General features: G+C 41.7%; 1 protein-coding gene across 2 annotated transcripts in view; it reads right to left on the bottom strand.

Annotated features, from left to right (window-relative positions):
- Positions 1 to 2,003: 2,003 nt before the first annotated feature.
- Positions 2,004 to 15,791, bottom strand: part of GRB10 (growth factor receptor bound protein 10) — a 191,555-nt gene continuing 177,767 nt past the window's right edge. The window contains exons 11-17 of one of the 2 annotated variants that reach the window (XM_064160740.1): positions 15,396 to 15,494; positions 11,999 to 12,076; positions 11,253 to 11,369; positions 10,296 to 10,362; positions 8,988 to 9,075; positions 6,298 to 6,391; positions 2,004 to 5,563 (exon numbers count right to left, since the gene is read on the bottom strand). In XM_064160740.1, the coding sequence (XP_064016810.1) occupies positions 5,417 to 5,563; positions 6,298 to 6,391; positions 8,988 to 9,075; positions 10,296 to 10,362; positions 11,253 to 11,369; positions 11,999 to 12,076; positions 15,396 to 15,494 (690 nt within the window). In that variant the 3' untranslated portion in view covers positions 2,004 to 5,416. Of the gene's footprint in view, positions 5,564 to 6,297; positions 8,489 to 8,987; positions 9,076 to 10,295; positions 10,363 to 11,252; positions 11,370 to 11,998; positions 12,077 to 15,395; positions 15,495 to 15,791 lie in introns of those variants that run through there. The other variant, XM_064160741.1, reaches the window with a different exon arrangement.

Genomic DNA, 15,791 nt, shown 5'->3' with positions numbered 1-15,791 from the left:
TATAGTAAAGTGGGTGGGTTTGGGAAGTCGGTTTGTTGTTTTTCAGTATTTCTTCCTCCCCTCCCCCCAAGTTTGTGTATAATCATAGTTGTAATGATTGTCACAATGATTGTCAGCATGGATTTACCAAGGGGAAGTCATGCTTGACTAAACTGATAACGTTCTATGATGCCATAACTGAATGGGTAGTCCTGGGGAGACCAGTGGGTCTAGTCTACCTTGACCTTAGCAAGGCTTTTAACACTGTCTCCCATGACATCCTAGTGAGCAAGCTCAGGAAGTGTGGGATGGAAGAGCAGGCAGTGAGGTGGATTAGGAACTGGTTACAAGACAAAGTTCAAAGAGATTAATGGTGCCAGGTCCAGCTGGAGAGCTGTAACCGATGGAGTCCTCCAGGGATCAGTGCTGGGTCTGGTGCTGTTCAGCATCTTCATCAATGTCATTGATGAGGGCACAGACAGACAGTCTGCTCAACAAATTTGCTGATGACACCAAACTGGGAGGCTTGGCTGACACAGCTGAAGGCTGTGCTGCCGCACAGTGAGACCTGGACAGACAGAGCTGGGCACAGAGGAACCAAATGAGGTTCAACAAGGACAAGTGCAGAGTCCTGCATCTGGGGAGGGATAATAAACTGCACCAGTACAGGCTGGAAGGTGATCTGCTGAAGAGCAGCCCTGTGGAGAGGGACCTGAGAGTGCTGGTGAAGAACATCCATGGCACAGCAATGTGCCCTGGTGGCCAAGAGGCCCAATGGGATCCTGGGGTGTATTTAGAAGAGTGTGGCCAGCAGATCCAGGGAGGTTCTCCTCCCCCTCTACTCTGCCCCGCTGAGACCTCATCTTGAGTACTGCCTTCAGTTTTGGAGTTTTGGGCTCCCCAGTTTAAGAGGGACAGGGATCTGCTGGAGAAGGTCCAGCAGAGGGCTACCAGGATGATCAGGGGACTGAAGCACTGCCTGATGAAGAGAGGCTAAGGGACCTGGGGCTGTTTAGTTTGGAGAAGAGAAGACTGAGAGGGAATTTAATCAATGTTCACAAAATATCTGAGGGCTGGGGGTCAGGAAGGTGGGGAAGGGGGGGGGGGGGGGGGGGGGGGGGGGGGGTGTCAGGCTCTCCTCACTTGCTCCCTGGGACAGAACAACAAGCAATGGATGGAAGCTGCAGCACAGGAGGTTCCGCCTCAATGTAAGGGGGAACTTCTTGACTGTAAGAGCATTGGAACAGGCTCCCCAGAGAGGTTGTGGAGTCTCCTTCTCTGCAAGGCCTGTCTGGATGTGTTCCTCTGTGACCTGAGCTAAATTGTATGGCAGGGGGGGGTTGGACTTGATGATCTCTTTGGGTCCATTCCAAGCCCTGACATCCTGTGAGCCTGTGATTACAGAGGGGGTCAGTTTAACTGTTAATGCAGCTTCCTTTAGGTAAGCAAGAAATAGATGCTTTAAAAACTTTTGTAAGCAGGCAGCCCCCTTTGTTCAATTGAGTGAAAGAAGTTGTTACAGGGAGGACAGTGAACTCTTTTAACACTCAATCTCCAGATACAAACATTTTTGAGAATATCAAGCCCCCAATTAAGCACTCTGGTTTTATGTGCTGATGAATGTATTTCATCATGCTAACATATAACTCATGCCCCAGTGCAATACAAACACACATGAAGACGCAGTATGCAGGAGCCAGAGTGTGACTAATGCTTGAAGTGGCATGCACTTTGATGGCTTCTATGGATTAGCAAAGTAGAAACAGGAAAGGATTGTGTTCAACAAAAAAAAAGTGAAACATTTCCAATTTTTTATTGTTCTATCTACCACCAGAGCCACCCATCTCCCTCTCAATGGCATTTTAAAGCAAAAACATATTTTGTGCTCTTCTATCCAAGTGCTGGTGGACCATTCAAATGCATGGATTTACAGGGGTAAAAGAATTACCTTCTGAAAGCACTATTGAAAAGTTTTCTGATACAAGAGCTATCGAGCCAATAAAGTGCTTTTTGCAGAATGCACATTTTCAGTGAATTATAGCTTTATTTGTGACACAACAGATGTTCACGGTATATATCCTGATTTGATTCTAGCAGCCTTCCCACACTGTAAATGTCACAGCAGAATATCCCCCAATTTTCCCCAAAACAAGGGTGCAAAAGTTCATTTTTAAATAAAGGACAGTCTGTCATAATAAGAATCTTGAGACAGAAAAGCCAGAATGAAGCAGTCTTGGGGATTGTGTTGTCCTCTTAGCTCTTCTTAAAGGCTGTTTAATATAACCCACCCCAAACAACCCACAGTTAAGGCAAGAGAGAGCTGGATGTAGACGTGTCCAAAAGATGACATTCATTCCAATGTAAAATGAATAGCATTGTATTAACGTTTATTTCTAATTACAAGAAACAGAATATCAGTCCCTTATTTGTACAAAAATACCTGAAAGATTACATTTAGGTTCACAAGCCAAAAAGCTATTTACAGTATGAAGCAAAGCATATTGAATAAAGGTTTTGTCTCTTAAGTTAATACCTTTTGCATTCCCTGAAACTTTTAACTTTATTCCATTTTACAGTCACTAAATCTTGCATTGTGACAATATAATTTACGATAAGCAAGTCTTGCCACTGGAAAGGTGCATTGATTGGTCAAACTGTCAGGTATTTAGTGCAGAAAAGATAAGACAAAACATCTAAACTGAGGCACGTGTTTCTTCAAGATTAATTAACAAATAAAAAGGTTTTTGTACTTTAACACCTATCGTAACATAACTTAACTAGTAACCTCATTACCAAAACGGTTTGGCATTTTCCTTCTCAACATTTTCAAGATTGCTACATGAAGTATTTATTTAGAAAATAAAATCACAGGCAAAAAGATAAAAATTCAACAGGCTCCAAAACAACCCTGAGCATCCCCTTTACATTCATGTCATTTAAATACAAAAATAAGAGTCAAATGTCCTTCAGTCCTTGGTATTCTGAGCTGGCAGCCAGCTGACTCTGTTGGAAAACTAAGGTGGAGTTGACTGTTTGCCAGCAGAAAAGAAGACAAAGCAGTGATCTGCTAAAGTAAGATTGTTACCACTTTTTAGGTGGTCACTTTCTCAAAACAGCTCACTTAAGCTGGGAAAAGTACAAAATTCTAAGTCAACCATCTACATACCAAAATCATGATTTATAGTCAAAGTTTTTATTCTCAATTTTAAATAAGAAGCATTTTTTAATTTTTTTATCCACATGAAACACTGCAAATACTATTTGCCTACTAGGAAAAATGCATGGCTGTTACTAAGCTATGTAAACAGAAGAACTTAAAAACTACAGCATAAATGGTCTTATTAAACTGGTAATGTAGTCAATACAAGTATCTTTTTTTTTCCTAATAGGGGCCAAATAGAAGCATGCAAAGTGAAGTCAGACTTAAGTTAGCTTAAATTTTCAAGGTTTTAAAATACATTGGCTAGAAAGCAGGAACACTCATCTCACTATGTACACTTAAAAAAAGAAACCCAAAACAACAAACCAAACTAAAAACCCGCAACCAAAACAAGAAGGAGAAAAAACAACCACAAACAAAACCGAACAAAGGAAAGAAAAGGCTTCTACCAAAACCAAAATCAAGTTTCTTCATTTTTAATAGCTAGACAGTAAATGGAAAAAAGAGTACTAAATGTGTTCTGTAAACTAAAATACAGTGTTTCTATACCATTGACATAGTTGTAAGCCGATATGAATGACTCAGGCAGGTTGTGGTTTTTCTTAAACTACTCCCAACAATACATGAAGACTTAAAGGTGTAGAACTGGTTTTCCTTCTTTACCCTTTCAGATGGCTAGGGTTTCAAACCTAGTGGCAAATGTTAGTAAGGATGAACTAGCCTGCATCAGTCTCTCAGAATGCTCCCTTCTGCACTGTGCTCTGCAAGGTCCCAGGCTGGAACACTTCTTACTGTGGCTAACTGCATGAAGTACTGGGAAGTTAGTTCAGTAACAGATCCTGCACCAGCCACACCATTGAAAGAATGATTGAGGTGAGACCTGTCTAGCTTTAATACCGATTTATCACCAGAAAGTGTTGTTGTGTAAACATTAAATATTGATTTAAACATTAACGATAAAGTAGTTCTGATGACAGATCAGCACCAGAGCAGGATACGTGCTGGTCTGCCATACAGACTGGCATGCTTTAGTGTGTATGACACAGGGATGGCTAGTTACCTCAATGGATGATACTGCCAGCAGAGAGTTGACAATCAAATGTGTTTCCATTCCCAGTATGTTCTTTCTCACCATGTAAACTTTCATGGCCCTACAGAAAGCAGAAGGGGTACAGTTCTTTTTATGTCCTATTCCCCAGCAGAGCTTTGTCTCACTGCAGCATTATTATACAGAAAGAGCTTTCTGAAACAGTCTGAAAATTCAAGGAGCTATAAAGCTAAGAACACTGTTTTGATTTTTGTTGGTTGTTTTTGTTTTTTGAAGTTATTCTGTCATACTAAGACTACCCGCAGAAGAATCTTCTCACAAAAAATGGTGGTTTCAAATACAAGTGTAGTCATTCAATCCTATTCTATTTAGTAACAGTAAGTTTCCTCAGGAAAACAGTCAAAAGGCTGTAAAAAATAAACCACCACTCCAGTAATAAAAATTTGTGCATAGAATCTAATACAGTCTTTGCATGACTGGATGCCACTAATACGCCATCAATGTACTACAGCCATAATGCTACAAGTTTGAAGAGTATGTATGGTGGTAAGTTCTTTTAGACTTGCATCCTCATTGCTTCTTCAAAGACATCTGCAGACCATTAAATACCAGGTCTCCAGAGGAATTCTGAGACACAAAGGCGCACGCATGTACACGCACACACAGGCGCACACACACACTTCTCTTGATTTTCTTCTAGATCCTTTTAGGCTGAAGCATTCCATACATTTTTAGGGTGCAGATTAGTACCCAATTCCTGCATGAATTTTAAAAGCCACATCAGCTCCTGATACAGGCTGCATACAATATCCAAAACAAAGGAGTGCAAAAAAAGTGATCAATACAAAAAGTAAACACACTAGTCTCAATTGTCAAGATTATTCCAGGGCAAGAGTTCTTTTCAAAGATTTCTCTTCGCACTTGTTCCTGTTAAGTGGCCCAGTCAAGACAGCTTCCAGTTTTGTTTCAAATTTACTCATGGTTTTTACATACCCTCCCCCCATTTTTGGGATGCTGGGACACTCAGCAGCAATCACTCTTGGGTGTTAGACAAACCAGCAATCTTGGTCTGTTGGCACCTGTTGAATCCATCCCTTTCAGAGTCCCAAGGTGCATAATATTTTTATTTGTTTTTACCAACTTACAAATCAGCCAATTCCCCAGTGTCAACCTTCTCTTACAATTACTCTTCTAGCAAATCCAGTTTTCAGTGAGAGTCAGATTGGAGGTCATAAGGCCACTCGGATGCAGTGGTGTTTGAGTTTGCAGGGCAAGACTCCTTTGTTTAGCTGATAGAATTCAACAAGCTGGATTAGATCACTAAATTTGGTGTTCCCATCATCCAGGCTGAAAAACATCTGTCCATCATCTTCACACTGGGGAAACAAAACATCCTTTTCAAGTTAGAATGCACCTGAAGAGATGCAAGCATGGCAAAACATAAAGAAGTGTATAGCGTAAGATAAATTATGGGCACTGCCCCAAACAACCCAGTGCCCAGAGATCTTCCTGAAACCAGGCACAGCACTAGAATAGAACGCATGTTAAAGCAACTTTATATGTTTCGTTTATGGACGTTGCAGAGACAGCGCTGGTCTTCATTACACAAAACAAAAATACCCCTAAAATATTTGTTACCTGTTTGTAAAACCGGCAGGCGAAGCAAGGGAAGAGGGTTTGAACCAATAAAGAGGTCTTAAACTTCTTTTTGATCAAAATAAAAGTCAGATGGGTTCCTGACGTCTCAGTGTAACATTATTAAAAGCCCAATGTTATTGGATGACCTCCAGAATAAAACTTGTTGAAGTTTCTGTAAGTTATTCTATGTTTGCCTAAGTGATGGGAAGACAACTGCCACTGCTGTTGCTATTGGTCATACAAAGTAACTTTTGTGTACTATTTCTACACCTAAGTGTCTTCCACTTGTTCTCCAGGCAATGTTATGAAATTCAATTAGACATCTGACAGTTCTAGAGAATACTGCTAATATGCCTGCTAGTGGAAACATCCCTGTTAATTACATCAGTAATTGGTAAGAGGTCTCTGCAGACACTGGCAAAGATTTAGGATTTCAAATGTTTGTGATGAGTACTAAAATTAATCTGCTTACCGGCAAGATCTGAAAATGCTTTATTTTCTGATGATGGCAGAGAGTAAGTACAAATGCCTTTGGATTGCTTTGGCTGTCCCGGAGAAGAAATAGCCTAGGAGAGAACATTGTTAAGTGCACACTGAATAGCACAGTGCATTTCCTCATAAATGATCAGAACTGCTGAGTCATTTTGTGCTATTGCCTAACTCTTCTTTAGTTGCATTAACAGGCAGTTCTGCAACTGGAAAGTTTCTTTCAGTTTTTGTGCCATGGTTATGCAACATTAATAGATGAGGAAACAAGAAGTGAAGGATGATGATAGTAGTTCTTCCACTATGAATGCATGCATGATTGCTTTTTAAAGGGTATCTCTGTCTGAGCTTTCCATTCCTCTCATGAAGACAAGTTCTCATTTAACTCCAAAGCAAATCTGGATTTACACAGATGGGAAAGTAACACATGAGAATCTGTTCCCCCTCTCAGCGTTAGCAAAATTATTTTTCAGTTCAGTTGCTCAGAAACAGCTCAGTACTTTCTTAAAATGACTTATTGGTTAAGTAGTATCCACATTACCAAGATGGGGAAAATGCACGCTCATTCATTTCTCCTCTAAAATGACCACAGTGTTTTTCCCTCAGCGTCACTGGAAATATACTTTAGGAGTTCTTCTAGCAACATCACACACACTATGCAACTGTTACTTTTATGTTGACCCACAAAACTGAAGTTGTAACTCAAATGATTTAAAGACATACTTAGAAAAGGAGGAGAAAAACCCTAGTAAATAATGTTTACTTCCTTTCACATTTTTGAACTAAGGGAGGAGAATCTCTCTGTGCTACAGGAAACATGAATTACCTTTGGCATAAGGTTCACAGTACTAATCTCTAGTGGATTTGTGAGATGGCCAAGTGTAGTACTAGCGCAGGCCTCAAAACCCCTCTGAATTGCTAACCACTCATCCAGGAACATATTTTTGCAAGGCTAAGTTGCAAAAACTACATGTAGCTTTATGAACCCGAAAGAATTTACTCCAGCTCTTCAGAATGCACCATCATAACCAGAGCCAGTTCAGTACTCAGATACAAGTGTGTCTTGCCACCACTGAAAATGAAGCATGGTATTTGAACATCCCTAGCAAGACCATATGTGTGAAAAAGGGACCAAAGACTTTACACGTGAGGATTCATGTCAGAGAGAAAACTCTTACCTGCCCTTGCAGTGTGGTTACTGCAGTGCATGCAGGTATCTCACCTAGCTATTTCAGATAATGAATGGTATCATAAGCTGGTAGCACAAAACAAAGCTCAGGCCAAGTAATCCTGCAAGTGTTTGATTAACTTCTGGCAAGCAACAGGCTTTCCACACAACGTCTATAAAGACAGACGCGTCTTCAAAAGTAGCGTCCAGAAACAGCCAGATGATAGTAGTATCAGCTGCATATATACACCACTGAACATCTTACATGAGCCATCAGAACAATGTTAACTTTCTACCTTCTTTTGGTCAAGGACACATAAAGGAGGAAAACACAAGGCAAGACTTTTATGTCATGAAAATTATGATGTTCAAATCTCGCAGCACATAGGTGACATGGTGCCTTTGCCACTGCTGAGTGACCTCATTACAGCCAATTCACCTTCCACAGTGAGTAAACTGTCCAGGAATGGATGTAGTGCTGCTTCAAAGGCATTGACACACTTATGAAAACCCCAAGAAGGGTGGGCCACTAGATTCAAAACCTGCCTGGACACATTCCCATGTGATTTACTCTAGGCAGTGGGATTGGACTAGGTGATCTTCAGAGGGCCCTTCCAGCCCTTACATTCTGTGATGCGTAAGGTAGCAAGTCGAAATGAGTCCAAGACCTATAGTGTGAGAGGACTAGAAACCAAACAAGTCAGCAGTGCACCATTGCTTTCTCAGCCTCTCTTCTCTGTTTGACCTGCTAAGCTAAAACCCAATAGCTGCAGCGCAGCAAAAATCTCCCCCCCAAAAATCAAAACCATGATGAGGATGTACATGCACAAGCAACTTCTGTTTCTCTAATGTAGTTCATTTTTCACAAAGTTTAGTGATGCTCCTGAGTCAGAAAATGCCAGAAGAGGTTTAAGCTTGACTGTCTCCTGAGAAGCCAACATTGAAGTTTCTACCTTAACTGTGACAGCAGTGAGATTAGTGAACTGAAGGCAACCGTGCTCCTCCCATCCTACAAATGAAAAACCACTGAATGCAGTTTAAGTAAATCCCCTTCAATAACTATTACTACATATAAATAACGCTCAGAAAGCACTGCAGTTTCAAGTACAGACATTTTACAGAGCACTACAACAGTGCAACTTTGCTCTAGAAGAGAAGTAGTAAGGCCTCATCGTAACTGCTCTGATTCATGCAAATGAGCACAAATGGCCAATTACAAACATGTAGGCAAACGGCATTTCAAATTCTAACATTCTCTAAAACCTGACTGCCTCTGTTGGAGAAAAGTGTTGTGCATTCTTGGTATTTCATGTTTCAAAGTAAGAGTTAGAACCCGCTCCAGCAAACATACTCTTACTTTCTCAAGTCCAGACAGGTTGTAATGGGACTACTCAAGACTTGTGTTACTCAGAAGTGCTCACAATGCTGTAGAACCTTACAGCAGAACTTGTGCTCTTGTCTAGAACATATACTATAGATCGTAAATACTAAGCAACAGGAGTACTTACCCATCTACAAGGCCTTGCTGCTTAATAATCCTGTGAGACTCTTCTCTAGAGATTCTGCCATGAAACCAGTGCTGTGTCCTATGAATAACTGGAGGTGGGAAGGAAAAGAGGGAAAGAGAGGACTGCTGAACCAGTAACACACACATCATTTTTTCCCCACACACTAATTATCTAAACATTTTAAAAGTGGGTGTAGCTTTGTTACAGAATAGAAGATTTTCCATAAATTACTGTAAAAGTGAATTGATACTAGAAAATGCAGTAGACATTATATTGACTCAGCATACCAAGGAGACAGGCATGACCTCACTATCTTCTGATTTGCAGATATACAGTTAGGTTAGTGAGAGAAATCTCTTCTGGTATTGCCTTTTTGTTGCTTCTTGAAAATGTTGTGACCAAACAATTCTTACAATACAAAGTATAAGCTAATGAGTTAGAACTAAGTTTCCCTAACTCCCAAATAATGAAAAGCACTTTAGCTTGTTATGCTTTCAAGGGTGGAGTTACCACCAAATAATTTTACTTTTATTGTTACATTTTTCTTCAAATGGTGCTTTTTAATTCCGTCCCGCAAAACAGAAACAAGAATGGCTGCGTTTCCTCTAAGGCCAGGATGTTAATACACAATTTCCTATTGATTCAATAAACTTACAATCTCACAGAGGTGTTCAGCACTCATGTTGCAACCATCTGCATTTTACATTATTCAGTTATTTTGGCATGAACGCTATTCTTTAGTCTTTTAGACCCTCATTTGGTCTTCAAGACTCCTTTAAAGACTAACAGGTCACTCATTGACTTTTCTTGTCTAAGCAAAACAATTGACTTCTGGATTGCTTTAAATGGAAGCATTTCTTCAGCATGAGGGCGGTGAGACCCTGGAATGGGCTGCCCGGGGAGTGGCAAAAGCGCCATCCCTGGAGGTGTTTAAGGCCAAGGCTGGATGAGGCTCTGGACTGCCTGACCTAGTGTGAGGTGTCCCTGGCCATAGCAGGGGGGTTGGAACGGGATGATCCTTGTTGTCCCTTCCAACCCTGACTGATTCTATGATTTATGGAGTCTCTCTTTTTATAAAAACTGGGTTTTGCAATATTAACATTGAAGAAGAGCTTGAAGGGCACCTTCAAAGGGAAAGGAGTTCCTTCAACCCTCTTTGCATGGGTAAGCATGTTAATGAGGCAGAAGCTACTGATAAACATTTTATTTCACATCAAGGCATTAACAACACATGCCTGCGCTCTGTCTCTACATGAAATGCACATTTGGTTTGCACTGACACTATGCTTACAAAGCAGCAGAATTTACCTGTACTCAGTGTGGAAGGATGGAGTGGACTTTGGCTACCCAAGATGTTCATTCTCGTGCTGCGTTTCTATGGAAAAAATGAATTACCGTTAAATCCACACTAAAGCCTCGACAGAAGAGAATTAGTGCACATGCAATAGAGATTTAATTTACAGGAAACTGGGGGCTGGGCAGGTTTAACGCAAAGATGAGAAAAAGGGAGCTAATCTACAAGCAGCAGCTCATTTCGGTTGGCTTAAAACACAAGCCAGATGTTAATGATGAAAGCACAGTTATCTATTAAAAAAAACAACAAAAAAAAACAAGAACAAAAAGAAAAAACAAAGAAAAAAAAAAGACAGAAAAAAGAAAAGTCTGATATGTTTCTGCTCAGGTAAAACACCAGGCACGTGGTAAATCAAGCAGTATTTCCCTCCCATACATACAGCACTGGCTAGTGCTTCAGGAGTGACTCCTATTCCCTAAGAGACGAGCATGTGGGAAAACTTGAAAACTTGTACTGCAGCTGTCTGTCCACAAGACACTATAAACAAGTTACATCAGTTTTCATTGCAAGAGGTCCTGCCTCTTGTATATTCTGCAATTAAACTTACTGGGAGCAAGCCATTAGTCAGAGCCCCAGCCTCTTCCATGTGGGGAAGCATTTAATTTGACATATTCCTCCTCAGAGACTGGTTTTGCAAACTGGCAGTAAAGTTCTGGTGGGTCTGCTTTCCCCCTCAACTTTCCTCTGGACACTAGGGGGACAGAGAAGCAGTGGTAGAAGGTTGTTGTGAATGTGACAGTTTTGCTAAAGATGGATATTGACTTTCAGATCTGCATGCTTGCAGTGTGATTGCTTCAGGTCGGAGCTAAACTATACTGTGACCAGCACTGCACTAGCATCATAGCACACTCTGTGTTTTGGCTCTCAACAGACACTAATTACAAAAATAGAAAAGAAGAGAAGATATCTACCCTCCAAGCATGTCCTTCTTCCAAGGCAGCACTCTGTGCTTCAGCAGGATTTTCAATTACTCGTCCTATTTGGCCCGAAAAATCCATTGCTACTAGTGAGTTTTCAGATACACTTCTCTGAAAAGGAATTTTCACTTGTTTAAAAAAACAGGGAAAGATAAATCCAGCCTGAGAGTTTAATTTAAAGATGTTTTGGTTCAGAAGACCATCCAAAATTATCTTTCAATAGCACAGAAAAGACAACTTGTTTTCCCACTTCCAAAACATTTGTAGGCTCCTCTTTTTAGGCCAGAGGGAGAGGATTCAAAGGCTGAGAATAAAATCTGTATCACTCAAATTGCCTACTTGGCCTATTACTGTAATCCAATCACTTTCAGGGCCAGTTGGGATCCAAATATAGGTTTTTCACTTTTAGACAGCTAACAGTCAGCTCTTGGCCCAATATGCTCTAGGAAATTTACGTGTTAGCTTTGCCAGACCCAGGCTGCCTTCTACAGAGACAGCCAGATGTCTGTACTGCAGATCTTGAAGTGCCTGCCGTAGCCAAGATGTTCCAGTCCCGTGGATCACGTAAGCCAAAGATAATGGAGAGCCGCCCAGAGAAGCTCCCCTCACACAAAACGTGCGCGGAACAGCGACTGGCTGCACCGCGCTGAATTTACAGCTCCTAGCATAACGTTTCCCACTTTTAAAGTGCAGAAGTAAATGCAACATCACACACACAGGAGGTAAAGTTCATTACTTACTACTGGAGTGGAAAAGTGTGGAAGCATGGCTTTTCTCTGCTGGGGAATCCTGTAATTCTGATACAGTAGCATTCCATACTGCCAATAGAAATGCAAGAACATTATTAATCAAAATAATGGGGGAAAAAAAAAGTAGTGATTTCATAATACCACTTCCACTGGAACACAGTGCCACCAGTTTGTTTTATGACCAAACACTGCCCAAACACATCTGAACTCAGCAACAGTGACTGGCAGGTGGCAACAAAGCAGTAAAGCTGTGCAACACGTTTTATTTCAAAGACAGGACTTTCGCAAGCCTGAGTGAAACACAGAGGTAATTGCTGCTGCTTCGGCCATTGCCACGTTTCCCTTACAGAGCACAGACTTTCACTTTAGGGTAGAACACCTATCAACCTGCTTTCTAGTAATGTGACCTTAATAAAACAACCTGTTCAAACTCTCTTTTCATAATGCCCAAAAGTAAGAAGCTTTCTAACTTTCTGGCTCTTGCAATAGATTTCATCAGGAAAGAACACTTCTGGTACTTTCTCATTTGTATAAAAATAAGGTGGTTGAACTCCAGTCCTGCTCCTCACTGAACACAATAGGTTTTAACAACACTGGTAGTGAGGATCATAGAAAAACACTTATGCAGTGCCTTCCCTAGAGGTACACAATTATATATGGTTTCGTAAATAGGGTAATATATGATTATGGAAAGCTAAATCAGTAAGCTAATAAAAAGGAGGGTCACAGCCACAACCTTGGTCATAGTCTTAATTTTCCCTGACTAGACACAGGATTACAGGATGTTAGGGGTTGCAAGGGGTTGGTTCCTTCATCATAGAATCAGCCATGTCTGTGGGGACTTAGTCTCAGTACTAAGGAGCTTTCCAGCTAGGTAAGTTAGAATCATAGAATCAACCAGGTTAGAAGAGACCTCCAAGCTCATCCAGTCCAACCTAGCGCTCAGCCCTAGCCAACCAACCAGACCATGGCCCTAAGTGCCCCAGCCAGGCTTTTCCTGAACATCTCCAGGGACAGCGACTCCACCACCTCCCTGGGCAGCCCATTCCAATGCCAATCACTCTCTCTGACAACAACTTCTTCCTAACATCCAGCCTCAACCTGCCCTGGCACAGCTTGAGGCTGTGTCCCCTTGTTCTGTTGCTGATTGTCTGGGAGAAGAGCCCAACCCCACCTGGCTACAGCCTCCCTTCAGTTAGTTGTAGAGAGCAATGAGGTCTGCCCTGAGCCTCCTCTTCTCTAGGCTGCACACCCCCCAGCTCCTTCGGCCTCTCCTCACCAGCTTCATTGCCCTTCTCTGGACACATCCCAGTACCTCAACATCTCTCTTGAATTGAGGGGCAATTCTTTCAGCATCCTTAAAAACAACCACTTGTCCTTCCTGTAAGGTTAACTGCCTAAGGGTGCATGCCAGCAAACACGAATTAGTGCCACACAGAACTACTGCCGCCATAGACTGCACTGCAAAGAAAGATTCCTCTGAATGGTTGCGGCAAGATGCATGGCTACAGATTTGGTAGGAACAGCTAATTCTGTACTTTGTGAAGGTTTTACTTCTGTACTCTGTGAAGGTTTTCCACTGCCGTTCAGAAACACTGGTGCCTTGACCAGTGTAACTGATTTCTTCAGAGCAAGGGGCATCTTCATGCACGGCTCACCTCAATTACCTGATCTTTTGCTTGAGCACGTTCCCCACAATGCAGACAATGTATAAATAGCAAAAAGAGAGCTGAGGGAAAAACACCTGGACTTGCCCAGGGACCAAAACTCTTACCATAGTTGTTAGTGTATATTCAGCTCGAGACAAGTAACTGGGGACCAGATTATTAGAGCCAGCAGAGGTAACAGCACCACAGAAATCAAATATGCATCTTGCAATGGCTTGCTTCTTGCATCCTGGCCCACACTAAAGCTTTGGTAGCAACTTAGGAATTTCTGTACCGCAGTTAAGATGTGAGTTAATATTTGGAGAGCACCACTTAATATAGACAGGGAACAGGAACTGTATTTTCATACCCACAGGCCTAGGAGTCTGATTTGCTTTCCCCTGTGCTTATGAGTTGTTGCATGATAGCCAGCCTGCACAGGAAGAGGAATGGGTAGTTGTAGCAAACCATCATGTCTTGAGGATAAGCAAAAGAGACGAACTGTTTCGAAAAGGATGAATAACCAATGCACATGCAACAGTGGGAACCTCGGTAGTACCAGTACAATCTCCCATTTTCTGTTGCTCTGCCCCTTTTGAGCTCCTTGCACCCATGCTGCAGGAACACATCTTCTTCAGCAGGTGGGTATGAAATGAGTTTTTTGACGGAGAGGGGTGTGAAGGCTTCAATGATGTGGGCTGCTACTTAGGCAAGAAAAGCAGCTCCATTCGTTCAGGAGAGTGAGACCCGGTGCCTGCAGCTACTCCTGGGTTTCACATCCCACGCTGGGTGCAGCCTAAGATGTGGCAACCACCAGCAGGATGCTGGCACACTGACCTCAACAGCCACAGGGAACAGCTGTGCCCTCATTTCCAAATCTGTAATTACCTGTTTGCTACAGAGAGAAGCAAAGTTGACTGAACTCAAGGTTCTCCATCCTATTCTGGTGGATATCTATCTAGTATAGTACTGCACTACCATTTTGCAAAAGCCTCTATTTTGTATGTTATACTTTGGCACAGAATACTGGAGGGTAGGATAACTGAATGGCCTTTTCAAGGGTAACTCATAGTCTGTTCAAATCTATCATGTTTTGTAATATATGCCTTCCCTTTAACAGGAAGGAGGCTGTGGTAAGGTACAGAAAACACTGTAGTTTTCAAGGCAGCATCTTCTGGGGAAAGATGTAAAACCAAACCAAATCAACCCAAAGCTTCTGCACATTTCCCTATGAAAACCAGGATGTTCTCTGCTTCAAAGAACACGAAGTAGTCAACTTTCTCCTCAGTTCCTTCCATGCTGATTCCTTTAAAAAAAAACCATCAAGAAATCTCATTGCTTGCTCTCAGGTATGAGTAACTTTCTCCTGGAGAGAAGGCTGCTTATTTTTGTTACTCTTTCTAACCGAACCTTAGAAATCTGAAACATTTACAAAGGCTCCAGGTAGTAACCTGTTCTAGGTGAGGTTACTCGCCAGTGTCAAAACTTGTCCTTTAGCTTTATGATAACTTGAAAGTTTGGCTCAGAAAATGAAAGTCATACTTGATTCCTATGTGGACGGAATTGAGGTCTGTCCTATGCTCAAAAATGTAGAAGGGAGAGGGTCTACCTGACAGCTTGCTCTTAGCTCTGTCATTTTGGAGGAAGATGATATTTAAGAACATAGTTATGTTCTTGTGAACAAAGTAACAAATGCACCTTGACTATAGGTGTAGCTCCAGTCACACTGAAGAGATAGGTACCTTGAGGAGGCGAAAGGCAGTCATCCAGCACATCCTGCTTTGCTCGTCTTCAGCACACAACAATCTCAGTTCCTTACTTTCGTTTCTCACTCTGTTGGGCTACAAAGCATTAAAGGGAAGTCAGCTACATTCAGTAGAAAGCAAACTACTCTCTTAAGTTTATTGCAGAGAGAATACATGCACAATCTGAGAACTGGTCAGAAAAAAGTTCCCCTCCCTTGGAATTTAAGGCTCAGGAGAAGCTAAACATGCTTTGAAATAAACCACTTTCTTAGCTGGGTCCAGTGAGATAAACATCAGTGCTTGCTTTGAAATATCCTGTAGTTCAGGTAGTTCAGTAGCAGGTACTTGGATCATGCTGGAACCAGAACCAAAGCACTGGTTCGTTGGGGGTTT

The sequence above is a fragment of the Pogoniulus pusillus genome, chromosome 21, assembly GCF_015220805.1.
Source record: "Pogoniulus pusillus isolate bPogPus1 chromosome 21, bPogPus1.pri, whole genome shotgun sequence".
In the NCBI taxonomy this organism is placed as follows: Eukaryota; Metazoa; Chordata; class Aves; order Piciformes; family Lybiidae; genus Pogoniulus; species Pogoniulus pusillus.
Note: the sequence above shows the minus strand (reverse complement) of the source record. Positions and strands in the feature narration are given on the sequence as shown.